This window comes from Triticum dicoccoides, chromosome 4A (genome assembly GCF_002162155.2).
Source record: "Triticum dicoccoides isolate Atlit2015 ecotype Zavitan chromosome 4A, WEW_v2.0, whole genome shotgun sequence".
Taxonomy (NCBI): domain Eukaryota; kingdom Viridiplantae; phylum Streptophyta; class Magnoliopsida; order Poales; family Poaceae; genus Triticum; species Triticum dicoccoides.
The window spans coordinates 629983117-629997375 of NC_041386.1; the positions used below are offsets into that span (position 1 = coordinate 629983117).

The 14259-nt window shown below is 50.3% G+C and overlaps 3 protein-coding genes across 4 annotated transcripts; 2 read left to right on the plus strand and 1 right to left on the minus strand.

The window, feature by feature from the left end:
- Positions 1 to 1082: 1082 nt before the first annotated feature.
- On the plus strand, positions 1083 to 2348 carry LOC119287536. The gene has a single exon (XM_037567089.1). The coding sequence runs from the start codon at positions 1422 to 1424 to the stop codon at positions 2061 to 2063; it is 642 nt and encodes a 213-aa protein (XP_037422986.1). The 5' UTR covers positions 1083 to 1421; the 3' UTR covers positions 2064 to 2348.
- Positions 2349 to 8099: 5751 nt separating this feature from the next.
- Positions 8100 to 9922, plus strand: LOC119287537 (photosystem II reaction center PSB28 protein, chloroplastic-like). 2 transcript variants are annotated; one of them, XM_037567091.1, is made up of 2 exons: positions 8100 to 8252; positions 9380 to 9922. In XM_037567091.1, exons 1-2 carry the CDS (start codon positions 8111 to 8113, stop codon positions 9715 to 9717), a joined length of 480 nt encoding a protein of 159 aa, XP_037422988.1. In that variant the 5' UTR covers positions 8100 to 8110; the 3' UTR covers positions 9718 to 9922. The 2 variants fall into 2 exon arrangements, with proteins under 2 accessions (XP_037422988.1, XP_037422987.1); XM_037567090.1 differs by having other exon boundaries at positions 8150 to 8311; positions 9254 to 9922.
- A 262-nt stretch (positions 9923 to 10184) lies between these two features.
- Positions 10185 to 13166, minus strand: LOC119287539. Its single transcript, XM_037567092.1, has 3 exons — positions 12901 to 13166; positions 12285 to 12478; positions 10185 to 10630 (listed from the first exon to the last, which is right to left on the minus strand). Exons 2-3 carry the CDS (start codon positions 12444 to 12446, stop codon positions 10460 to 10462), a joined length of 333 nt encoding a protein of 110 aa, XP_037422989.1. The 5' UTR covers positions 12447 to 12478; positions 12901 to 13166; the 3' UTR covers positions 10185 to 10459.
- Positions 13167 to 14259: the final 1093 nt, after the last annotated feature.

The window sequence follows — 14259 nt, forward strand, 5'->3', positions numbered from 1 at the left end:
TACGCGCGGGCGGCCTCGCGCGCCGTCCCGTACGTGCCGAGGCCGAGCCGGAGTTCGCCGGAGCGTATCTCCGCGGTGTAGCAGCCGTTGGGGCGCAGGCGGACGCCGCGGTAGCCGGACGCTCCTCAGCGGCGTGGTGGCATGGCGGCGCGGCGGTGGCGGGGCGCTGGAGCGGCGCGTGGCAGAGAGGGAGAGGAAGAGGGGAAGAGGAAGTGTGGAGAAGCGCGTGGCGAAGCGGCGCGCAGCTTTATAGGCACGCGCGAAGCGGCGTGCCAAATCTTGCGCGCGAGCTGGCGCCTTTTCGCGCGCGCGCAAACGGTTCCGGCGCGCGCTTGTTTTCCGCGGCCGCTGAAGCGCGGCAAACCGCCCTGCACGCGCTAAAAGCTGGTTTACCGCGCGCGCGTCGTTTAGGGCGTCTGTTGGAGATACTCTTAGTGTAGTGCTTGTTCAGCCCAGTGGGATGACCCTGAAGCAAGAATGAATGGCAAAGACGCACGGCTTTCCCTCGAAGACACACTGGCGCAACTCCTCAAATGTGCAATCTCGGTGTTGGTTTCCATTGAAATCTTGGTTTCGATGAAATAAACCGTAAAGTTGTTGGTCTCCTCTTCTTCACGATTCCGGTATTGGTTTTCCATGCAGTCAATTTGTGAACGATCAAGATTCTCCAATTTCATAATATAATGAGCAGTTAAGAACGAAAACCAACAAAAAAAATCAAATGCAAAGCAAGGAGAAAACTTCGGTAAAACAAGATGCATTTTAGAGTCATCGGCAACCGTGGCCGACGTTGATGGCGCCCCACCATGCCCGAGCGCGTTTTCGTCCATTTCGTGACCGCACCGGCCATCGCTCTAAACCCTCTCTTGTCTAGCGCCAACAATGTCGTCCTATCTCTGGCTCATTCCAGGGCTCGATCCTTTGTAGGATTATTCTCGCCGATGTTCTTTGTACTATCATAAAAGTTGATGAATAGATTAAAAAAAAAATTGGGGAAAAGAAAATTTCCTCTCCGGTGATGCCGCGGCCAACCGTGTCATTCGCAGAATTGACTGACGCACGAACCATTTTCGGTCAATTTCAAATAACAATCACGGAAAAAAAAAGTGAGCATAAAACACGAATGCTCCAGCACTACCAACTGGCCGAAGCAGCTACCATCTGAGATGGTGACCAACGGTAACTTTCTATTTTTCACCCTTTGTTTATACGACCCCACTGGCCTTGGTCTTGGTCTTTCTCTGCTCTCGTCTGGAATCTGGATGCCCATTGGCCACAGCCACAAGACCCGCTCGCCATAAGTCTCCGGCTCCAGCCTCTCTTCTGGTCACCGGCCCCTCCCCCTCCTCGCCGGACTTCGCGCTCCAGCTCCACGCTTCTCTCCCCGTCCCCATCCGACCACCAGCCAGGCGAGGCAAGCCATGGGCACCTTCTGGGAGTACGAAGAGTGGAACTGGACCAAGATCGCCATCTGGGCGGCGATCCTGCTCGTGCTCGGGGGCGTCCTCGTCGTCCTCATCCTCGCCTTCGCCGTCATCAAGCCGCCGACGGCCATGTCCGAGGACGCCCTGCTCACGCGCTTCGACCTCGCCCCGTCGCCCAACTCCACCACCGCCAAGTCGCCGCTCCAGCTGCTGTCCTACAACGCGACGGCGTTTGTGTCGATGCGCAACCCCAACCTGCACTACGCCATCAGCTACGGGCTAGTGGCCGTGGCCTTCTCCTTCAACGGCACCCGCTTCGACGAGTCCGGCACCGTGGCGGCCTTCGACCTCGGCGCCCGGAAGGAGACCACGCTGCGCCTCAAGGTGGGCGGCGTCGACCGGGCGCTGCCGAAGCTGCCGCCCGCCGGCGCGGCGGAGTTCGCCAGGCAGAAGGAGGCCGGCAGGTTCGAGGTGGAGGTGCGGCTGGACACGGTGATGCAGTACAAGGGGCGCAAGACCAAGTGCCCGCTGGCCGTCATCTGCCCGGTGAGCCTGCAGCTGGTGGACCCGGACGTGGCCGCCACCTCCTTCCAGAAGTCCAAGTGCACCATCCTCCGGGCCAAGATCTCCGGCTGCTAGCCGGCAGCCCCGGCGCCCGCCATTGCTTTGCTTGCCACCAGCTAATTTCCTTGGATTTCGTTTCGTGCTGTAAAAATGTAGTGTGTTGTCGACGGGTGCTGGGTTCGTCGCTAGTGCTGGTGCAGAACAAGCATCAATTCTGCTCCTCTTTCACATGGGAAACGTGGGATTTTTCATTTGTTGGTGGTCGATTAGATTTAGAGGTTGCTGTTGCTGTACGTGCTTGGTACGGAGTAGATTCGATGCCAATGTCATGATCATTAATCAAACTTGTTGCTTGCTCTGTGCTGATTCATGTGGATGCTTGATAGAATGTGCACTGTAATTAATTTGGTTGATGTTGCTAGGAGGAGGAGTTGCCATGACTTTGAGAGTTGACCAGCGACTGGTTTGTTGGGGGCATGTTGGCTCTGTCGGACCTCGGACGCACAAGGTGGAGGCAGCTAAACCTAAACTGAACGCGGGGGGGTTGTTGAGGGGGATGGCAATGGGTACCCATTACCCACGTACCCTGTGGGTAAAAACCCTATTAGGGTAAGGGTATGGGACAAAAAGTTACCCATGGGTATATAAATAGGGAAATCTGAAACCCATCGGGTAGAGCGGGTACGGGTACGGGATCATATAACCCGTACCCGCATACCCATGTACCCGTATAAAATCTATGTGATCTCAAAATTATCTCTACAACCTACACTTTATCATGAATTTGTGAACTCAAAATGTATGAATGTATGACTACGTGTTGTTATCTATGACTATGTGATGTTGTTCTGATGTATTGTTATTTACGAGAAAGTGATGTTGTTTATTAAATGTGTTGTTGTTTGTAAGTATGTGTTGTTGTTATAATCTATTGTTGTAATTATGCTTATATGTTCCTGTTTATGATTATGAGTTGTTAAATTGATGTTTCACAAACATGGGTAATTTTACCGCGGGTACCCTTCTACCCTGCCGGGTAGCGGGTATGGAGAAAAGTTGTACCCGCTAACAGGTATGGGTAAGGGTAATGGGTAAGCTCAGGAGAGACGGGTAAGGGTATGGGAAGGCTCCACCCATACCCATACCCTGTGGGTGCCATCCCTAGTTGAGGCCATGATTGGGAATGACAGAGAGGAGAGGCCAGCATTCTAGAGTACTTACTACAGAGACAAGGACAAAAAACGCGTTGTCCATCTTCACCTCTAACAGTTATGTAATGCTTGCGTCGCTGTAACGGCAAAGAACACGTTCAGAAAGCGCGTCCGTGGCAAAGTTAAACAACACGTTGAGTACAACAACCGAGAGAGAAACAGACAGACAGACAGTCACACCCTTCTCTGTCTTCACCATTACCCCTTTTGTAATCAAAGGATTTGGTAGTAGCTCTCATGCCAACATTCAAAACAATCGCACTACTCTTGCAATGACATGATATCTGGTTACTGACAGAACGGCCGGCATCGGAATATTTGAATCGCTCGCTGAAGCATTTCACCAACACACAAAGCTTGCGTACCATTGCATTGACATAAGAAATATTATAACTACAAATAAGGGTGCAACACATGACACGAACGCAGATAGGCATGAACATGATGCCCGAAGCAGAAAGACAAGGGATGCTCGGCCCGAATGGAGGATACAACACAGCTAGACCTGCCATGCCCGACCCAAGGGCGGCAAAGCTGAACCAACAAGAGCACCAACATCTCCAGAACCAAAATAAGGGACACCGCGAGCGAGCAAGAAAACGCCGAGACGCTGTCGCGATCCGGCCCGAAGGAACCAGACCTAGGGTTCCCCTGAGCTCGAAGAGGGGCGCAATCGCGGGCCTTGACATCGCCTCCAAGAAGAAAACGACATCCACAGACGTTGTCGTTGCCAGAATCGGCAAGCCAAGCAGGGATTTCTCCCTAGCCTGAGGCTGAGCAATCCCATAGCCACCATCTCCGGAAACGAAGATGAGAAAGCCAACGTCGGTCGGAGCCACCATGTCGAAAGGGGGTTGGCGGGGTTGCATCTGCCGTCGAAGGGTGGCACCTCCTCCGAACCCACGAGCATTGGATCTGGTAAAATGTGAGGTTTTGAGGCATACAAGGTAGGGCAAGCAGCGAAGCAAACCACGAGGGGGTTGGGCGACGGCGAATAGCAACGCCGGCAGGTAGGACTAGAGAGACGTAGATCCTAGCTGTCGTGGCCATAACCGTCGGGGCGTAGAGGAGCCACGCGAGCTGGAAGGAACACAGTTGTTGGGTCGCCAAGGCCGGAGCCACCCGACAGAGGACGCCGACAACCATGAACACCGGAGGGACGAGGGTCCAAGGTCGCAGGGGGCGGAGCAGCGCCAACAAGTACCCGCCTTGAGGGGCTTCGTGACTGTCACTATCACTGTAGTCTTGTCGTCAACCACGAGAGCCCTCACCGTGGCTCAGGGGAGAGGAAGGGCCGCCGGTGATGAAGGGGGCTGACTGCGGGAAGTCAGACCGCGAGCACCTCCGTGACCGGCTGCGGTACCGGCGACTTTGAGGGTTGCAACGACTGTAGGATGATGGATAGAATGTGCGGTGCAGTGCAATTTCGTTGATGTTGCTGGGAGGAGTTGGCATGACTTTGAAGGTTGACTAAAGGCCTGTTCGGATTTCCTCCGGCTCTGTAACTCCGTTCCGAAGCGGAGCGTCAGCCAGTTGTAATTTATGAAGTGGCTGAAACGATGCTCCGTCCGCTCCGCTCCATGATCGAGGACTGGATGGTTGCCGAACGCAGCCTAAGTGACTGGAACGCAGCTTCGGTGCCTTAAAGACACCTGCCTTTGGGTCACTGACATGTGGGCCAGCCACTTATTTGACCCACATGTTATAGACACAAAGGTAGGTGCCTTAAAACACCGAAACATCGTCCAAGTGACTGGTTTGTTGGAGCATGTTGGCTCTGTCGGACGCACAAGGTTGAGGCAGCTAAACTGAACGCATGCTTGTTGAGAGTCTTGAGACCCTGATTGGCAACTGACAGAGAGACAGCATTCTGATCCCCTGCATCCGGAGACGGACAGGGACCACGACAAAAACCCCGTTATCTAGGAAAACACTCGGATGATACAGCACTTCAGAAAACGCGTGCTAAAATTAAAGAACACATCCAGTACAGTAGAGAGAGAAAAGACGGTCACACCCTTCCCTGTTCATCTCCAAGGCAACCCGCAATTTTCTCTTGCATCCCTTTGCGGCAGGACCAGTCTATGGACACGAATGTGGGAAGCCTCCATCCAATGTAATCATGTATATGTCTGTTAGTAAATTTAAAATTAAATGTACTGCGATCCACCTAGTCCGTCAGACCACACCAGCGCTGGATCGCATGTCGAATCACAACCAAAAATAGACAAATATGCTTAGCTTTTACATGCCGAATTTGAAAGAACATCAGTCCAGCAGTCCGTGCATTTCTGTCCTGCCGGACCGGCAATCCCAGCCGTCTGCTCACCGATCAAGGAGGTGCCATCGCTGCTGCGTAGGTAGCCTCTGCCTCTGCGCTCGTGTCCGCGTACGCCTTTGCCACGTCCTCATTCTCCGCGGCCGCCAACTGATTTTTCTGCCACTGCAACATCTAGTAGCAGACGGATTGCACGATGATTCATGCGCCGGCATTTAGAGAGTCCATATTCAAGGTCAACATTTTGGCGTCCTCCGCATTAGCGGTGATCTTCAACTTCTCTTCCTCGAGCGCGGCCTTCCTCTTTTCGATCATGGTCCTCCTCTCTTCGAGCTTGAACTTCTTGTCCGTCGCCTCCATAGTTTGAACCTCCCCACCTTCTTCTCCTCCTTGATGTCTGAGTGCCTCACGCATACCTCGTCCTTCTTCGCCAAGATGTCCTCGAATCTCTCCATCAGCTTGGCCGCCGCACCTTCTCGCTTCGCCTCTCCTCCTCCCACTTCTTCCCCCATAAATTTCTTCTAATCTTCTTTGGCGTTCTTGGGTTGGGTCGGTAAAGTCACCGGTTTCTTACTCGTTGGCTTGGGCGGCGGTCTTGGCAATGAAAAGGTTCTACTTCGGTTGCCCATTCAATTTCAACCAACAATGCATGATGGTGAGGAGGCTACAAAGAGAAACATTGTCGACAATTCATATTCGTCTAGTGAGCAACAAAACAATACATGTCCGGCTAGTGATCAACAAAACTAAAGCATACCAGGCTAGTGATAAACTTACTTCCTCGATGATTTGTGCACCGCTAGGCCACCGTGAGATGAGATGCTTCAGGTGCCCACAATATTTGGACACGATCTCTTAGATGGTGTATCATCGATGGTTAAGGGACTTTCATTCACGGTTGCCGATGAACGCGTCGAAGTAGGGCGCGAAATGCTTGTGTTCATGAAACTACATGTGAATGTTCCTCAAAAAGGTTGTGCCATTTTGCTCCGTGACATGGATTAGATCAGTGCTAGTGGCCAAGCTATCGCACAATAGCTTGTCCTTTCGCATGTTGAAGCTTTCTCCTCTTCTTTGGATTGTCGACTGTATCATCCGGATCATCGTCGTTGTCGTCCTCCTCCACCTCCTTCCCCTCCAGCTGCTGCTCTTGGGCGACCCAATTCTGCTATTTTCGTTGTGTGCCATCGCTGGTCTGGGTGTAGGACTGTTGCGTGGTCGTTTGGGTGTAGGACTGATGCTACTGGTAGTTGCCAGACTGGGTGAGATCCGAGTCTTCCACCTGCCCGTCCTCATAGCCCACTCCTCCTCCCTCGCCTCTGTCGTGGATGATGTCGAGCATCTCCCTGTCCGTGTTGTACGATGGCTCCTCCGCTCTAGGCATTGCAGCGAACAACGTGAGGGCACCCATCTACTTCCCAGACGCCGTCCGTGCCCGAATGAGCTACGACGAAGAATACTCGGAGAAGAGCGACGTTGAGTTAACGACGACGATATAAGGCACCGTACAGGCGGGGGTTCTGAGCTGCTTGGCGACGTAGTAGTACGGAGGCTTGTAAGGCTCCGGCCACGACGCCGTCTGTACTGTGTACGCGCCCGTCTGGTGGTGTTCGCCACGGTCGTGCCGACTGCCTCGTCCGCCACGACCTCCACCTCCATCGACACCACCAGGCCCACCAACAACCAACCACTTCTTGAGCTTCTCCTCCTTTGCGGCCTTCAATTTGACGCGACGAGTTTGCCGCGTCGCCGAGCTGGTCTTCCGGGCGAGCGTGGTGTTCGGATCCTCTGGCACCTTCGTCGGTTCCATCCCCGACATGTTCTTCGATGGTTCCATGCGTCGGTGGCGGAAGGAAGGCGAGGGTGAGAAAAAAGAGCGGGAATTGGACGGAGAGCGGCGGGGGATGGAAGACGAGAGTGGGGAATTTTGGCACGAAAATAGTGCGGGATGGTACAAAAGCACGGGCTCCGCCTTCCTTTTGGGTGGGCCGGGAGGGCAGAGAGCAACGTTTCGCATGTCCGGATTTCAGCAAAGCCCTCCACGTTTTTCTCATGTTCGGGGGGCTATTTTATGGTGCCTTACAAACCAGATAAGAGGGGTTATTTTATTGCAGACGATCTCTCTTTTTTTTGCCTACATTTTTTCAAATATAATGTCACATATTAAAATAGGTGCAAAGCAACTACTCCCTCTTTCCATCTATATAGGGTCTGATACGTTTTTCGAGGCTAACTTTGACCAAATACTAGGGCAATAATATATGACATGCAACTTACACAAAGCACACTGTTAAATTCGTGTATGAAAGGAGCTTTTAATGATATAATTTTCACATTGCGCATGTCATGTACTATTAATCTTGTCAATAATCAAAGACGGTCTTAAAAATGCATTATGCCCTATATAGATGGAAGGAGGGAGTAAGCCGAAATGTGAACCAGTAGAGCGCACGAAGAAAACGGTAATGGCATTACGGAGATTATTATATGATCATCGTGCTTGCCCTACTAGTTTTCGCCTATTTTGCACTGGTCAAACTTTTATTTTTTCTACTTGGGCATGCACGCAAATACCAAAAGATGCCGGAGTGGCAAGGAAAAACAATCACACGGATCGCCAGAGGTAGTGATGGATGGCTGTGGTTGGAACACGGGGCCACCCAATCGCTCCTGCCATCATCTCCCTCCTCTGCACCACTCAAAACCACACCCCCTTCCATCCTCCCTCTGCGCCAGCCTCCCTCTCTTCCTCGCCCAGCCGGCCATGGAAGCTCTGGCCGTCGCCTCGCCGGTCGCGGCGCGGCCGCAGCCCCGCCGACGATGCCTCGCCGCAGGTTCTTGTAAATCTCAGTCGCCCAGCTAATCGAGCTGCATCTCCGTAACTTGTTCTTCTAGTTCCCTGTTGTGCATGTAGTGGTCAGGTGTGATCAAGTGCTGTCTGCTAATTCGTTCATTCAGACTTCAGAGAACAGATACACGGTGCATCACATCAGTTATAGCACCATAGAGTGGGTGATGTGCTACGTGCATCGGTGGCTGCTAGGTGCGTGGGCACATGATCTGCCCAGTCCCTGGATCTGCCCACCTTCTTCTCCTCTGGGAAGGGCAGGATGTACTTGGAAACGATATTTCTTTCAGCAATCTGCTTTCATTTATGATGGCATACCAAAGAAATTGAAGCAAACCCAAAGTCACATTGCGGTTCTCCAAAGTCGCCGTCTCTAGTTTAGGCCCGCCCGCCCTTCGCATATCCTCGCCTCCGGTGATGAAATCTTCTTAAGCTTTCTTTATGATTTTTTGTTTTTCAGAACAAGCAGAACCTTAATGTTTGTAGTAGTTCCCAAGAAAAAAGGCAAGGTTTTACTTATGGATACTTGGTTCCAATTATGCATGATACTGCATTGGAAGGCAAGGTTGTGAGAATCGTAATCGGTTCAAAACTCCGTGATAGGATCGCAAAATGCAGAGTTCTGAACCAACTCGGGATCAAAACGAACAGACTTAAGAGTTTAGGTCTGAAAGAAAGAAGAAAAAAAAAAAGCATGCCATCTCTGCAGACACTCGGTTCCTGTTATGCATGAGCATTACAGTACACTGGAGCCCAAGCTGTGCTAGTCGACGACACGCCAAGGGTTTCAGCATCTTGGTTTATGAACAGGATCAGAACTCTCTACGATAAGATCGCAAATCGTGTTGTAGAATGTACAACATTGTAGCGTGCACTATGAATCTCCAACAAGTTTCAGTATATGTGTGACACCATTCCCTATTTTCAGGTTCATCGTGCCAGAGGAGGACGAGCACCTCCTTCAGCGGCGTCACGGTGCAGCTGCAGAAGCCATTGCACCCAACGACCAGTTCCCGGCGATCGTCGTCGGTGGTGGCGATGGCGATGACGTCGCGGCCGTCGATCCAGTTCATCCAGGGCACGGACGAGCAGACGATCCCGGACGTGCGGCTGACCAAGTCCCGGGACGGCAGCAACGGCGTGGCCATCTTCACCTTCGACCAGCCGTCGGTGTTCGACTCGTCGGCGGAGCTGGGCGACATCACGGGGTTCTACATGATCGACGAGGAGGGCACGCTGAGCTCCGTGGACGTCAGCGCCAAGTTCGTCAACGGCAAGCCGGCGGCCGTGGAGGCCAAGTACGTGATGCGCACCCCCAGGGACTGGGACCGCTTCATGCGCTTCATGGAGCGCTACTCCCAGGCCAACGGCCTCCAGTTCCTCAAGAAGTAGCCATCTTCATCCATCCAGTCCATCATCATCATCCATGAATGCATCTTTGATTCTTCTTCTTCTACTCATTTTTGTTTCATGGATTCCTGACAGAAACTAGCTGCTATATATAGCTGCATTGAGTTCAGTCATCACTGTGACTGTTGATTTGTGTGCTCTGTGACTGCGTACCTTGTTCATTAAGCATGAGATGCTTGATTCTTCATGCTGCTTTCTCTCCTTGATTCTTTGATAATATGCTTTTCTGAACAATCCTCGTGTTTATATTCTGAGGATGATGCCATGCCACCTTTTAAAACACTAATAACACATGCTTTGCAAAAGCTCATGTAGGTTGTAGAGTGCCCGCTTTACCTCTTTCTTGCAGACCGCAACATCACAGAGAAATTGCTCCACCGAATACAGACTGCTGCACGCATGTTGCGGCGGATGGAAAGTATCGACGATGATCACGGAAGGGATCCATATGAGTAAAATTTCAATCTCAATGAGGAAGGTGGGCTAAATTTACATGATACAGTTACAATATAACACTGTACAAGCCAAGGGTGAAGAGGTATTGGAAGGGGGGTGGTCATAGTGCTGTCAATAGTACAACACATCAGTACACTAAGACAGCTCCTTGGACTCCAGAGCACTACATGGTGGTGCGCGACGATGGTGCCTTTCATATATCATTCAGGTGTGTGTCCTTGAGCCGCTTGTACTGTGATGCAAAGTACCTGGGCATGTCGACGGGCGATCAGTCATCGATTATCTGATGTCTGTCCGCTTCGGCGTAACTGGCTGAAGACTGATTCGAGGAGGCGCCATGAGCAGTGCTGTTGCTGCCACGGCAATGCAGTAGCTGCACCTGGAGGCTCTGGATGAGCTCGGTGAGTTGTTGGATGTTCTTTTCCTGCGCCAGTATTATCTGTAGATTGATACATAAACTTGTGAGTGTGGAATGTTAATTTGAACCCGCACAAAAGGGATGGAAACAAGAAAACCGCCGTGTGTGTCATAGGTACTGGTACTGAACACCTGCTTATCAAAAACTGTCGCATGAAGCGCAATACTTCCCTAAAAGTTCTTACGTAGTAAAGCAATCACCATACCAGTAAGCCTAGCTGCATAATGTATCAATTAATTGAGGAAGATTGCATACACCTTCTAAAAATAAAGCCATTGCCTCTTTCTTCAGATAACAAACTTATGCTATTCCCGTTCTACCGTCAGATCCATCACAAAGCATAGGCGTTGAGAAAGAGTAACAATTAGCGCCATCACAACAAAGGAACAGGGCTAAATCTGTATGCTCCAAATATAGCAGAAAGTGAATAATAAATGATCATGAAACTTCCACAGGTCACTCAACTTCTTCACTAAGCAATACTTGCATATATTGGGATGCGCTAAACTCAAAATTGACTTTCTTGAAACTGAACTATAGTACGTAATTAACAAACTTATGCTGTTCCCGTTCTACAGCCAGATCCATCACAAAGCATAGGCGTTGAGAAAGAGTAATAATTAGCGCCATGATCATGACAAAGAAACAGGGCTAAATCTGTATGCTCCAAATATAGCAGAAAGTGAATAATAAATGATCATGAAACTTCCACAGGTCACTCAACTTCTTCGCTAAGCAATACTTGCATATATTGTCAAAGTTTAGAGAGGGGATGCGCTAAACTCAAAACTGACTTTCTTGGAACTGAACTACAGTATATCATAATTAAATGGAAAGAAAGGAGAGAAAATATAGAACATTCCGACATAAATGCACACAGATTATTCTGAAGACAGCTACTAGTATCATGCCATACAATTTAATTATCTCAATCGACATTATATTAGCATCAGAAAAGAAAAGTTGGCTCCTAGAGAGGACGAAATGCAAGCAAAAGAACTAAGTTTGTCACACATCACATGTTTCAATCTGTTTTCGCAGAGGATACTTCTGGTGGTGGTTCCAAACTTTCAATCTACATACTCAAAGTTATGTGCAATGGCACCGTAAATATTTTCCCGCAAAATATAATGGCAGGGGTATGCGCTAAAATCAAATTAGAGCAAGCGCAATTTGACAAACGACAAATATATAATTAAATGGATAGAAAAAAGAGGAAATATAGAACATTCCGACATAAATGCACACAGATTATTCTGAAGACAGCTACTAGTATCATGCCATACAATTTAATTATTTCGATCAACATTATGTAGGATCAGAAAAGAAAAGCTGGCTGCTAGAGAGGATGAAATGCAACCAAAAGAACTAGGTTGGTCACAAATCACAGGTTTCAATCTGTTTTCATAGAGAACACTTGTGGTGGTGGTTCCAAATTTCCAATCTATGTGTGTTCAAAGTTCTATAAACGCTACCATATGCCAGCACCAATTCTTTCGCAACATGTACAAAACACGGTAGCACAACAAACAATGGCAATAAATAGGGGTGCCTCCAAAAAGATAGTACTAGATAATTTCCCACCAAATAGAATGCCAAGGGCGTGCGCTAAAATCGACCTAGAGCAAATGCAATTTGAGAAACGACAAGAACGGCAGGAGAGCGGCTCACTCACTTTCTCTTTAACGGCATCTTCCCTTACAACCTGCGGTTGCTGCCTCCGCCGCGTAGCTTCCGGGCTCGCCTCGGCCTCGCCGATCTGCTGCTTCCACTCGAACTGCGATGATATGATGAGCACGAGCAGGAGGAAGACGAGCACGATCGGCCTCGAATTCATCGCTGCAGTCAGCAACAGCAGCAGCCAGAGACCTGCAGAAACACACGCCACCGTCAGCTCGTCACAATCTCCACGGCGGCCGCCAGTGGATCAAAACCGCGAAACAATCTCTGCAGCACAGACGAGCCTAATGCCTATTCATGTGTACTGCAAAAATTCCCCCAAAAGGGACGGAGTCAGGGAACAAGTGAATAACACAAAGAGGCTAGAAAAGGTAGTAGTATTTATCGAAGTCCAGTCTGTGGGCTAGAGGGATCGTGGTGGCGCGACGAACTCAAGCACAGAGGAAACGGGGAATTTGACTCGAACGGGCAGCGCCCACGGATCAGGACCGGCCTGGCCGTCCCAGCACGAGAACTGCCCGGGGGATCCGGCGATGATCTCGCCCGAATTTGAACCCTAGGAGGGAGGATGATAAAATTACTGCTGGGTGGGTGGGGGGCGGAGATCGAACCATCGCAGAGGCGGGCCGCGCAATCGGGTGGCCGGTCCGGCCGAAAAGCTCCGGGGAGTCTCCTCTCCGCGCCGAACAGCCGCGGATCTGATCTGCCTCTGCCGCCGGTTGCCAGCCCTAGCCGCCGCCACCAACCTCGGAGATCGATAACTGAGACTGCTTCCTCTCTCGTACCTCTGCTTTCCGTTCCGCCGCCGCCCCCTGTTTTCCTGCCCCCTTCCTTCTCCCTTCGTGCGGCGCAGTCGGCCAAACGCTGGCTGGAAAAACCGATGACGCGATGCGTGTGCGATACCTTGGAGGCATCATTGCTGACGTGAAGCAAAGGGCGGAACCGTTTGCAAGGCACGTGTGTGTTTCTAGATTGTCAAAAAAAAAAACTGTAACATTGTACGTACAAATTTTGGGGGTCAATTATGACATTCCAAAAATGAAGCGAACTATCGTTCGTGATTATATATTCGTATTTAATAGAATTCTTCACCTAAATATTAGCTCCCACGATGACCCATTGTATAGCTCGTCGTGTTTGAGGACCGGTTGCATATTACTGCATTGAGTTCGAGAAGGACGACATGTTGATGTCGGCCATGCTAATTTTTTTTGTCTATTCATTTTAAGTATTTGTGATAGTGTATAATAGACTTTGGAGTAGCACCATAACTTAAGGCAATAAATAAAAGTATCCATACTAAGTATGAGGGACAAATCTAGCTCCACTAATATTGAAAGCATGAGAGTTTTACCCCATGAAAAACTATGCTTGTATGAGCGCTAAACAAAAAACATAGTGCGTATACCAAACGCACAAGAGACATGGTAAAGAAATCGAGAGATGACGAGTGTCAATGAAAACTTTGTCGAAAGCGCCACAGGGAAAGCATCATTGGAGATAAGTCCTTTAAGCTCCCTGCACACACCCATCCTGCAACGGCCACCAACCTTCAGGACCACCGTGACGCTTGCCAGAGGCTATTGCCGTCGGATGTGAGGCTTTGAAAGGCTACATACAGAACCGATGCGAGCAACGAGTCAATTGTCGGTGCGGCATGTCGGTTGGGGGAATGTTCCCGTGTTGACCTATACCCAGATCCCCCGACGATACCGACAAAGAATATCAAATCCTCCACAAGCAAACTTTCAGCCATGCACTTTGACGTCATGTTGGATCGACAAACAATAACACCATGCACACCAGGGGGGAATAAAAAGCACGTCACCACCGAGTGGACAAACAAGCACGCGAGACCACCCACTCTTTGATGTTGCCGTGGTGAGCAAGAGACTGTGGCCAGCTTATTCCATGTGACGCCACCCTTGCCACTCTGGTTCCACTAAACGGAAAACCGAGCCTTCCTCCAT